We start from the raw sequence: 13057 nt of genomic DNA, 5'->3' as shown, positions 1-13057 counted from the left end.
GTAATCAGATCTGCTCACTGTTCATCACCTTGTAATATTGTTTTTGTCTCAAGGAAACGCCAAAACAATGAAAAATTGATGCACATCGTTAATTTATTTATTTATTCTAAAAACCTCGCTGATGCATTTCTATAAGACAAGTCACTAAACTGTTCAGTGCTAAATGTCTTTTGGCCTCATTTCCCCTTCCCTGCCAGTGTGAAAACTCTCTCTTGTTCGTCGTCTAATAAATGGGACAGGGACGGTCATGTAGGGAACAGAAAGTACTGTGTGAGGAAATGAGATTTTTGAAAAGCCAGTTGAATCTTTTAGTTTAAAAACCACCTGGAAGAAGTTTTAAGCTGGTGACTTAATTATTCTAATCATCCGATAGATTCTTGAAAAGCTCCCACCTGGTTCCTAAAGGAAAAAATAAAAACAAACTGCTTCCTTTTGATCATATAAGTAAAATGTTAGCAATGTGAAATTCAGTCTATTTCAGATGTGGCTTGTTGAAAGACATTTTCTTTGCAAGAACAGCAGCCAAGATTCAGACTCACCTGGTACACGGTGTCCTAGATTTTCACTGTAAAGCACTGTTGGAGACACACATTTTGCAAGCAACAATAAAGTATCCATCTGTTCATGGGGAAACATTAGATATTAATTTAATCCCTCAATCTGCAGAACAGAAACTAATGCCTGATTACACACGAGCTATTTCAAAGTAGGGATTGGCTCTTGGATATTGACCATCTGTGATTGGCTGATTCCATCAACTCTGTTTTGTTTCTGTCCCCACATTATTTAGGTTGAATTAATTTAGCCTTTCAGGACACCTCACCTGCAAATGTATAATCCTAACAAACAATCTGATCATCTCAGACACAACCCACCTCGTCTATTTTAGGTTTCTGACAGCAGAGCAGCCTGCTTTACATTTTATTGCTTAGCAACAATTTGTCCTATATACGTGATTTAAATGGAAGCAGTGCCTTGGTAAAATTTCTCATATTAAGCAGAAAGATACAGCAGCCTATAAATATTTTAGAAGTTCTTTTGAAGAAAGATTACACACATCCGTGTGTTTGTGAGTTCATAGAGGAAATAAACAATTTCAGAGTTGATGTATGTGCTTAAAGGGCTACTAGACAGTTTTGCTCACTTTTAGCACCCCCTAGTGTTCGTTAAAAAATGTTGTGGTTAAACCAAAAAAAAATCACACTTATCTCCTCACTGTGCGTTTGTCTTTTTAACACCTAATCCAACAGCTGAAATGTCTCCTCAGCTTTCATTCGTTTCTAGAGGAGAAATTCTTCACTAAATCAAACAAATCAGCTGTGTTCACGGTCTAAAACATGCAGGAAAATTGCTGGAAGCAGACTCCAGCTCCAGTCCACAGCTCCCTCCATCAGCAGGGAGCAGCCCGCCAACTCCGAAGTTGCAAGTGTGGTTTTCTGGCCACAGGGGTAGGAGGGGTCTGAGTAGCATTTCATAAACCCTGTAAAGTTTTTTTTTGGCACTTTCTGGCTCAAGAAAATCATTTAAAAATATGAAAAAGTTGCATAGTATCCTTTAAAAATGCTTTAACAGAGCCTTTTCTGCGGATGTAACTGTTGAGAAATATTATACGCAGCATTTAGCCATCGTTCTAGTGAATGGGTGTGTTTCCACTGCCCGCAGAGCGTTGCGTTGTGGAAGGGTCTCAGAAGATGCTTGTATTTCTTTTACAGTTATATGTGAAAGTTGACAACTCGGTTCCTTTTTTGGTTTCAAAAACTCAGTTAAAAGCACATAACACAGGAGAACCTTTTTTAGGTAGTAAAATGCCATTCTCAGCATCTTGCTGCAAGATGGCCACTCAAGCCACTGAATCACTCGGATGCCCCACTAAATCTGATTTTACTTCTCTGCCATGTATATTTGTGAGTCTGTCCCGAGGCGGTATATCTGTCATAGTGGAGAAGCTCATTAAATTAGACCTCGAGTCGAACAGCAAAGAAAGACCTTAGGAGAGAGCTGTGGCGTTATTAGCAATAAGCTCAAGGCTTCAACTCCCAGCTGAAACTCATCAGATTACCGCACATTAAACGGCTCCAACCTGCTTGTTGAGTTGTAGTAGCAAAGTCAGGCCATTGAGTTTATCGAGTTAAGAATTAAAATAACAAGATGAAAACAGATTAATGTAGAGCTGGTAAAGCGTCTTCTTTAAAGTTTACAAATGTACAAATTGTTTCAAAGAAAGGAGACGAGCTGTAGGAGTTTACGTTGTTCAGTTTCTTCTTGGACATTTTAAAACACGAGGGAATTTAAACAATGTTTTCAATGCTTCCTTCATATGCCCATTTCAATGGAAATAGCTGTATAGAAGAGCATGTCTTTCCTGACCCTGGCCTCTAATGTCTTTGTCTTTGCCCAGGTATCGAATGCCCACGTAGCTCCCGGAACCTGCCTGGCGGGGTGCAGGTGGCCGAACCCTTCAGTGATGAGGCCATGCTGTTCACCAAAGAGCTGGTGTTGCAACGAGAGGTAGGCCACGGACGTTTTCTCCCTGTTTTTTTTATGGTCCAAGTGTACTGCAGAGGATAACATTTTTTACGTGTGTGTGGGGGGGGGTGGGGGGGGGGGTACTTTTTAGCAACAAATGTAGAAAAGCTAAGATTATTTGTCCTTTAAGGAGTTTTTAAAGGAAGTCCCTGCTTCTTCCTTCATTTGAGAGAAAAACCCGTATGTGGCTCTTTTTAAACTTTTGCAATTATCTTTCAGTCATCACTTCCATTCAGTTTACTCTTCTCCTAGAGACGTCTTTGTTAGGGTGAGGAAACTGTGGTTTTAGAATATGTTAGGATATTGCTAGATGGTGGCATTATTTTACTTATTTTCAGGTAACATCTGAGTTTATTCTTACACCGTCAAGACAATTTATGTAAACATGGGACCACTGGCTTTAATAAGCTGATTAAATTATTTACTCCCAGTTGAACATTATGACAGCATTAAACACACTGTACCCATCCCTTCAGTGATGTCGAATCTCATAAAAATTGTAGAAAAGGTTTACATAATCTTGTAAATGACCCACTGAAACACACACACACACACACACACACACACACACACACACACACACACACACACCCTTCTTATACCCTTCTGACAGAAAGCTCACCTGATACTGGATCAGTGCTCCTGGACTTTGGAGAAGTCCATCCACTGTGTGCCTGCTCATTCACATGCTAATAGGTTTTTATAAGAAGCAGTGAACGGACCAAATCCATGATGGAACGAGCTATAATCCTCCCACCACTTATCCTGGCCACACACTTACTCTCTTTTGCTTTTGCATTTTTTTTCCCTTCTTCTTCTGCATCTTTATCTCTTCTGTAAAGGGATTTTATGTGTGGGGTGGCTGACTCCACTGTCCTCTGCTGTTTCATTGTGATGGAAATGGGGTCTTAGCTAGTGTCGCAGGTGAGCTAATGTTGAAACTGGTGTGTGTGCAGGTTTGGCAAGTTGACAGCACTTTGAGAAAGCCTGGGTTCAAAAACAAAACTGAAGTGGGCTGAATGCAAAAGTGCAGTTTCTAAACATTTGTAAATTGTGCCTGTGTTTTTAGGAGTTTTATTTGGGAAAATATTATAGAAAAAGAAAAAATTCTAGTAAAAAATAATTCCAGAAATCCACTTTAGTGTCTTTATCTTCTAATCATGTACTTGCAGCAATGTGTTTTTCTTCTAGTCTTCTGATGGTTTAATCCCTTTTTGCATCATAACATCAACTGAAGCAGCAATTTTCATTATTTTTATTTACAGTTGAGCTTTGGGTACATTACAGAAACAACCCTGCATCTTAAATGGAATCTGAATGACTACCTCTATATAACCTTCTGTGGTGTAGGTGCATTGATGTAGAGGCAGGAAAAATATAATACACTGATATCACTATTTCATCAAAAATCACCCCAAATGTAAATAATTTAGTAAGTTACTGAAAAATAAAACCAAACTATGTCCCTAAACAGCCCAAAGGAGAGGAAATCTAAGCCAGCTAATATTTTTGAAGGGATTCGGGTTGTGGGAGAACTATTCTATTCATATCAGAATTATTCACATCATCTACATAATGTGTAAACGATGTAAATGACAAGATGCAGTTTATAGTAACTCGACAGCATTTTGGCAGATTTAGTGTTAGCTACCTTGTGCTAATAGGCTCTAGTTATGCTAACATATGGCAATATATAAATCACCAACCAGCCCATGGTAACGTCATGTTAATGGAGCAAATCTAGTGATAATCAAGACACTGATGGTACATATTACTTTCATGAACACACTGTGATCATGCTTAATGTGTCACATCTAAAATTGTCCTTGTGGAAACGGTCCATCTGTCCTACAGATGATGCTACAACCTCTGTTTTGGCAAATTGTCAGCCTGTGAAAGTCCTTAATAACGTATTACTGTCATGTCACCCATCCTTACAAGGGGCAATGCTACAAAATTGGTAAACAAAGCACAAAAAGACAAACACGTGTAGTTTCCATCCCACTGCAGGGATCAATACTGTTATTTCAAGGTGTAACACTCAAAAGAAACATGTTTTGTTATGACTAAAGCCCCCTTCAGACAGGCCATGAAAAACGGAAAAGTTCGGGGCTCTGTCCTTAAGACCTTTATGTCTGAATACAAACATCCGGATAACCTTTTCTGTAATTAAACCGGACGAAGCCCCTAGTAGCAGGACCAGACTTTTCAGGGACAGGGTGTCTGCTTCAGACTGGTAAGGTAGAGTTCCGGAGAGGGAGGAGGAGGGGACCGGGGGACGCCGTGCGCACCTAGATAGCTCACTCCTGTAGCATGCGGCGAACCATGGCAGCTTGCCTCCTACGGTACCGTCTCCTAGACGTGCGACGGAGCGCTTCACACCGCTTCCATGATTCCTTTAACCATTGAGCTTCATCATCCAGGTCTCTTATGCGTCTTCGTGTGCGCAGAATTATGCTCAACATAAGTCCCATCAGTGAGAGGAATTCTGTCTCTTCGTCGGCCATGTTTGACTGAATGGCTTTGTTTGGGTAAATGACGCATGTACGCCCGCCGCACTATCTGGGTTCAGCCCCCCCAACCCCCCCACCCCAGACTGAAAACACAGTTCTGGTTAAAAACCGGACTGAATTGTCCACACATATTCCAGAATGTCAATCTGAGAAGGGTTTAAGACCACCAGAAGCCATAACTTTGATTTCAACTCGATGACAGCACTCCACATTCTAGCTGATTGGTAACGAACCCATTAAAAGAAACCGGCCAGGATTTTTTTAAAAACTTTTCTTCGGTTTTGTTTTGCAATTGGATGAATGCTGCCACCAATCAAGCTTGCTTTTGAACTTCAAAGCACACACAGCCAAGTGGTTCCACAGAAAAGTCCACAACGTGCACTTGTGTCTGCAAGAAGTGCCTGTCCTCAAATGACAACATAGAAGAAATGTAATGGTCAGGTTTTCTGGCACATTTTTAAAGTAAGTAAACCACGCTGCTGCACTGTCGAGGCCTTCTTGTATAAAGTTTCAAATTCCAATTAAACAGTTGCCATCATGCCCATAACCACCTTCATCCACACTAACCTTCTCCTTTAGCCAGTCGTTTGTGGTGTCAGCAAATTATTTGCAGGTAGGTGGGAGTTATCAGGCATGACCGAGCTACATAATGAGTCCAGAGCTCACTGTGGGGGCTGATTGGTTGGCTGCACTGACCTGCTGTTTAGGCTAATTCGAACACACTTTCTCACAGGAACACATTCGACTTGCTGAAGACACAATCAAGCTTTGACACACCTAAATCGGCACCTTTCCTGCTGAAAAATAATTGAACGGGAGAGAAAAAGAAAAAAATTAATCACTCAAGTGAGCCAGTCATCTAGCTGGAAGATTCACATGGTAGCGTTAATGTCATACAATCGGTGGCTGTTAAACACGATGGAGCTGCCTGAGACGGAGTTGGACGGAAGAGGTGAGAGGAAGCGCTGGAGCTCTAATGAGTAGCAGCAGAAGATGAAAGATCGAGAGGAAGAACCCATCAGCACTGCTGATCTCTTCTCTCCATCTTTTATTTTCACCACAACTTAAACAAACACATTACCGAGATGTGTCGCACTCCAGCACGGAGTAACACGCAATCTTGTTTAAAAGCATCTGATTGCAGCAGCTTTCCAAGATGTTCCTAAGGTGTCTCAGGTGAATAACATTTGATTTGAGTTTTGGTGGCATATTCATTTGCATTCATGAAATATTTTTCTCACTTGTGCACCTTGGCACCAATTTGCATTCTCAGGGGGGGCTTTGTTGAGCTTGTATGTTGACTCTGTGATCTTTATGCCACGTCCTTTGCCGCTTCCGTACATATGGCTCATTTCTGTCTAATTAGCCATTTCCTTGTCCTTGTATCCTAAAATGGTGAGTTTGCTACTAGCTTGAACACTCATCACTTCTAGTTTTTTACCATCTGTTTCTCATCTCATCTTCCCTGTCCTCTTGGTAAAATGCTGTTTTAATTTATCTTGATGCAGACATTCATAGTTACTGCAGCACCCAGTGATGGGAAAGTTTGATTTTCCTCGTCTGTTTTCCCACCCGACACTACCCAATTCCCCGATTTCATGGATACGCTGTCACTTTTTCTTTTTTGAAAATAGAAATCCTTTTGTGTTTATCTTCTCCGTCTTCCCACATCCCAACCCCCCCCCCCCACCACCACCACCACCCCCCCTCTGTGTACTTTTAATCTATGACAGACACTGTTCCCATTCCCAGCGTGGAACTAGCAACAGCAGCACGGAATTCTGAGGAGAATGAGCACGATAGTAAACAGCATTCCCCAGATATTTCCATTTTTAGGTTTTCATTTCTCTCATCTCCCACCTTCCATTGACCAAAACACCCATTCACTATCTCAGTCACCGAGCCTCCTCCTCGATTTCGGCTAGTAACTTCAAAAGCTCATGCAAACCAGCAGGGAGGTGAACCAATGAGCTTTAACACCTCGACTTGTTTATCTTAGATGAGTCGGTTGACTTGAAACAAGTCACATATTCATAAGAAAAATTATACATTTCCAACTGTCTCATTAAAATTCTGCACACCTAATAAGTGTCGTTCAACCTGGGGTGACAGTGTGACGCTTGCTTCAAAGCAAAGTGCCAGATCTCTTAAAGTAAGGAGCTATTTTTAAAGCCATGTGCTAGTTGTTGCTCGCAGGAAATACATTTCTCCTTTTTTGTTTTAAATCCATGTTTAGTTAGGATCTGTCATATGTTATGTGCACACACAGATTTGTCTCCTCATCTTTTAATATACGTTATTGCGTATTTCTTGCTCTGACTGATCACCAGGTGGATGAAGGAAGCAAGGATGAGAGGAGGATGTGAATTGGTTTGAGCGACGATGAGAGCAGGCTAAGTGGACTGTAATTTCCAGTGTACCGTTCTGCCTTCATCCTGTCAGTTCTGTTGACCTCATTCAGTCTGGGTGGTCTCATCGTCAGCGCTGCCCGACTGCCTACTCATATCTTTTATCTTACACATTTAAAATCCTCCTACCTGTGGGCTTGAAAGGAAAACATGGCCAGAAATCCCCTGATCATATGATGTAATTGCTGACTTATTCATCCCCAGATTCTATTTCACTGATCAAACATAATTATTCTGTTTTATTTTTACAACTATACCTAATTGTAGCTTTATGGACACCTTCTTTTAGTTGATTATTTTGTTTGGATTGGGCATAAAAACCAACTTTAATGGATCAAAACAAGTACACATATGTACTTACCTCTGTTTCTTAAGTGCTGTAGTTTGAGGTGTCATGTGGTGTTGCGTGGCATCTTAAACCAGACCCAGTCGTGCCTATAAAGGCATCCCCTCACACCCAATTTTCCCACCCTGTGAGAGGAAAACTTTGTGCTCCAGACTGCCGTTGGTAGGGGTTGGCACAGGCTGCCTTCAGACCTGCAGGAGGCTGTGCTGTGGAGCACTGATGAGTCACTGTGCCAGCATGGCGTCACAGATGCCTTGCTAATGCCTGCCTCTAGATCTCTCTCTGCCTTGATAACTGTTCTTGGTGAGCATTTTAATTAAATGCAAATAAGCCCAACACCTTAGTAATATCAAGAGGATTTTGCTTTCTGTTCTCTCTGAATGTGTGTGGTAATCCCGGTTAAACCTCAACCACAAGTCTAAAACGGGAACACAGTGGCAGTTGGATAATTGAAGTGTTTCTTTTCTTTTTGTCCCAACATGTTTGTGGGTACTTCAGTTCCAGTCGTTGGATTGAGCTTTTCTTTATTTGAAAAAAAAAATCAAAAATAAAACAGAGCCACTCAAAATGAATCCTTCAAGGCTTTCAACCCTCTTATATTCATTTTATTTTGAAAACCAATGCCTGCAGGACAGCTTCAGATTTTTTAATGTAATTTATTCTCTCACATTGATTTCCAATCAAGCTTGAATTATTTTAGCGCAAGGTCGATTACACAAATTCAGTATCTCGCACTCTTTAACCACGTCACTTCATCTCCTCTTCACTCTTACGCTTCCACCCTTTTCCCCTCCTCAGTATTGACCTTGTTCCCCAGTAGGGGTTTTGTATATTCTTGACTTGTTTTTCCTGTCTCGTACCTTGGCATACACATGCGCTCTGTGTGTATGAGAGGCGAAGAGATGGACAGAAAGAGTAGACGGAATGAATAATGCATGGTGTGGTTTCTTGGTCAGTGAGACAGACGGTAGGGACTGAACTGCCCCTCAGGTCCTTTTTTCCATCACATTTTATAGTTAAATAAACCAAAAGTGCAGAAGGCAGCTTCATGTTTTAAGTTAGTGCTGCTTTACAGCCTCATATGAGATCTAGTCACCCGTTCATTATTTTATCCGGAGGTGAACATGAATTTTAACATTTATTGCCAGCTTGTAATTAAAATTGTAAGAAACCGGTACAGCAATATAAAACATTTCTGCTTTTTTGTTCTATTAGGATTAATATAAACTTGTATTACAGCACTTTTCTCTCTGGGATCTGTGTGACATTAAGTAGTCTGAGATCTCAAAAAGTTAAAACATTATGCTCTAAAGAAATTCAAGAAGAAAATAACCAAAAACATTTAAAATACTGAAGGCCTCACTTGATTTAAGGTCATGACTTGATAATATACAGGGGAACGAGTTTGTAGAGTCCTGCTGACGTAAAGGACTCACAATTATCATAGAAAGCCATATTGATTATCCAGAATGGTCACACCTACAGTCAAACATGGTGGTGGTAGTGTGATGGTATGTGGAAGCTTTGCTGCATCAGGACCTAGATGAATTTCTTTTAGCTTTTACTAATGGAACATTTCATTCTTCTCTTCACCAGAAATTAGAGATGTTCCGATCACGTTTATTTGCTCCTGATCCGATTCAGTTGTTTGATTTAGAGAATCTGCCGATGCAGAGTCTTGATCTGATACTTTTCATGAGAGCATTAAAATAAGAAGAAAACACATCCAAGTTGTCCTTTAGGTTTCACTTCACTTGTGTGGGAAGTACCCCGATTAAAACACACATTTAAATTATGAATATATTCAAAGGTAGCAGCGTTGCTCTTATTTCAAGCTGTTTACTCCCTCAATAGGCAGCTGTGGTTAGCGGTGACCGTTCCTGTGACGGAACAGGCACGCGGCATCTCAGCAGGCAGTCCAACACCTGTAGCTACTGCACAGCTCGGGTGCTGCAGGAAACAACCCGACATTTCGCAGTCTGTGGGCCATTTCTCTTTGTTTATTAGCGTGTATATTTTTCTGTCGGTTGGATTCGCGTTTTTGTCTGAGTTAGGTGTGAACTGGGACTGTTGGTGGCAAACTGGGAATTAATGGAGACAGGTGATTCGCTTTATTGATGCCCAAATGTAAAAAGCCGAAAGTAGTCTGTTTGAAGGCAGCGAATCATGGAGCTGTATCCTTTCCAGCACGTTGAGTGCCCAGTATGCACTCCTTACAAGTGATTGTAGCTCTGCCTTTGCTGTCCGGTTTAAAATGCTACCAAGCTAAAGACATTTTAGCTCTCCCGTGGACACACGTCACACAGTAAGATGAGCAATGTTAATACAACAAAGAGTCAATTTCAACCCTGAGCCAGTGAACATAAGGCGTGGCACAATGATCCCATTCCATGGTGCCAACAGGACACAACAAGTAACACCACATCTGTGACTGTGAACCAAGGAATAACCAAGAACAACACAACATCCCCAAAATAAACATGCTTAAACACCTCGAAATAGGACATTCTAACTAAAAACATGACTACCCACAATGCACCTTTCCCTATGCAACTGAAGAAGAGGACGAAAAAGTTAGAGCTTACTAGAGTACGTTTTACACTGTTTTGGAGGAATTTTCATCAACACTGGAGTATAGAATGATAGTAACTCCAAAATAGTACTTTTTCTTTAACACTTGACAGGTTACAGTATAAAGAATAATTTAAAAAAATCTGTTATAACTCTGAAAACTAACACCAACACTGGAGGACAAAGGAATGCGTTTTAAACTCAGTGTCATTGAATTGACTGCCAGAGTTCCCATACTCTGGTACTGCTTATTTAACACTTGGGATTTTACTGTGTAGCTCTGCGTTAGCTTGCTTGCTAATAGCTGCACCTTGGTGTCTGAATCTCTGCTTGCCATAATTTGTGATGTTACTGTGTTTTTGTACAAGAGACAAACATTGATGTAGAAATGTTAAAACTTGTTATTCCATTTGAAAATGTCTATCAAGATGAATTTAAAAAGTCATGTTTGTTGTTTTAAAAGGTTGAATCCTATCTTTAGCACAATCCCAATTCTTTCCAAATCACGTGATCGGGCCACATTTCTGGTCACGTGATCGAATCGGAGCATCCCCACCAGAAATGCTTGACCTTTGATCTTAAGCGCAGTGTTTGTGCTTGGAAACCCTCCAATGTGGCTGAATTAAAGCAATTCATAGAAGCACTCCATAAATTCCTTCATGGTTTTGTCACCTCTTTTCATGGTTGATACATTTTGTGGTCACTGTTTTCACATAAGGCCAGGTAGGCTTAGATATTGTCTTTTTCTTTATTAAATGAAATAATGGTTTGAAAAACTAATTTTGCATTTAAACATGATGAAGAAATAAAATAAATTGTAAAGGACAAACATTTCTTCACAGCACTGAATCCTTGTGTAATAATATATTAGGATATATTGCAGATATGGCCTTTAATGATTCCAACAGAGACACATTTGTGAAATCCATTCTTAGCAGCAGAAAATTCAAAATTGTTACTCTTGTTGCTCAGTTGTCAATTGCTTCTCCTGCATATTACAATTAGTTTACGATTGAATCAAGCCTGAGTGTGGCTCAGAGGAATTCTGTTAAGTGCTTTTCCACCTTTTCTTTGTATGATTCATTTATTTATCCATCCTTTCAGGTCCATCCTGGCTGCATGTCATAATTGAGCAGTAATTGCATCTGTGTTAATACTGGCTGTGCTGCTCTGTGGAATAGAACAGTAGCTGCAGGACGAGTGGCAAGCTGAGCTAGTTTGCAATTTAAATCGAGATTTTATCTGTAATTTAAAGGCTGACCTTGAAAGCCACATTAGGAGCATAAAGTCATTAGTAGTTGTTGCAGTTGAGCACTGACCATACATTTCATCCATCCACAACAGCCTATCTCTATGACTTTGGACTAACTGGTGTCACAATCAGAGTTCATCCTCTGGTATTTGCAGCATTTTATACCAAAAGTACCTCTCAGCCTGTTTGCATGTATCAGTTTCACTGTTGGGTGGCTTTGCACCTTGAAAGTAGTGAATTATAGCCCAAAGGCTAACAGAGTGCTCCACATAAACAAATTTACACCATTGCAGTGAAGGAAAGATGGATGGGCCTGAATGAAGATGAAGATATGAGACGAAGGGAGAAACCTGCCCACCGCTTTATCGACACAGTTCTTTTTACAAGAGCAACCTTCTGTGTAAAGCGTGGCTGACAGAATTGCAACTTCACAGTCCAGCATGATGAGCATAGACCACAAAGAGCACACCGGCAGAGGCATGCACTGTACTAAGGGAACGGCTGAACCTCTTAGCCTTCTTCTTCATGAAGGGCACTGCAGTAGTCCTCCACATCATTAAGGGTGATAATGAAATGGTCTACATTCAGTTAGACGGGTGATCTTTTGGAATTCTCTCCCTTTTTTAATCATCTCCCCTTATCTTGTTATTTCTGTCTTGCCCCTTTTGGCCAGATGTTGGTGACCGAGGCTAAAGAGCAACACACATCAGCTAGCTGGCTTGCGTTCATTCGACGCTCTTAGATTTGTTCCACAATTGCATCAAACAAATACAATGTTTGAAAGGCCTCTAAAAATAATGTGAATGGAGCACATTTCCATAACCTGCTTTTAAGCAAATAAACTACATTACAACATTATGTTTGAACTATAAAAATAACAAAGGTGATTACAGGAAGCTATTTACAGGGTCAAGTGATGGGAATGATGTCTTGTGGTCTATAATCAGGTTTGATAATGCCTCAGCCTTGATGTTTATTTTTATTTTCCACGAGTCATCTTGATAATCTTCCTGCGGTCAACTGATTCTCCATCTCCCGTTCTGCCCCATGAAGCAGCGTCACTTTTACTGCTGATTTCTTAATTTGCTGCTATTGTTGTTCACTTCATTAGTATTTTATGTCCCTCGCTAAATTAATGCCAGGCGTTTCACACCCACACTTCCATTCTCCAGTTTGTGCCATGGACGCTTTCATTACCCCGACTTGCCCTTTAATTAATTTACTGTGGATGTTCCTTTCAGTCACCCTTTAGAGCCACAACAACGAGACCCACTTCAAAAACAGAAGAAAAACAAAACTATCACTCCAGAAAACAAAATTGGAGTTAATGTCTTTATCAAAAGCACCAGATTATCCTCTCTTTGAAGACTGATAGTCTGATGCAGATATGTGCTGTCCTTGTTGTGTCATTTGAATATGAGCCTGAGGAAATGGCTCAAAG

The 13057-nt window shown here is 40.6% G+C and overlaps 1 protein-coding gene across 1 annotated transcript in view; it reads left to right on the top strand.

Moving 5' to 3' along the window:
- The window catches only part of snd1 (staphylococcal nuclease and tudor domain containing 1), a 225577-nt gene that overhangs the window by 85327 nt on the left and 127193 nt on the right, over positions 1-13057 (top strand). The window contains exon 16 of the mRNA XM_015959730.3: positions 2399-2508. Coding sequence (XP_015815216.3) covers positions 2399-2508 — 110 coding nt within the window. The remainder of the gene's footprint in view (positions 1-2398; positions 2509-13057) is intronic.

The sequence above is a fragment of the Nothobranchius furzeri genome, chromosome 1 (genome assembly GCF_043380555.1).
Source record: "Nothobranchius furzeri strain GRZ-AD chromosome 1, NfurGRZ-RIMD1, whole genome shotgun sequence".
Classification (NCBI taxonomy): domain Eukaryota; kingdom Metazoa; phylum Chordata; class Actinopteri; order Cyprinodontiformes; family Nothobranchiidae; genus Nothobranchius; species Nothobranchius furzeri.
This window is presented reverse-complemented; position numbering and strand designations above follow the sequence as displayed.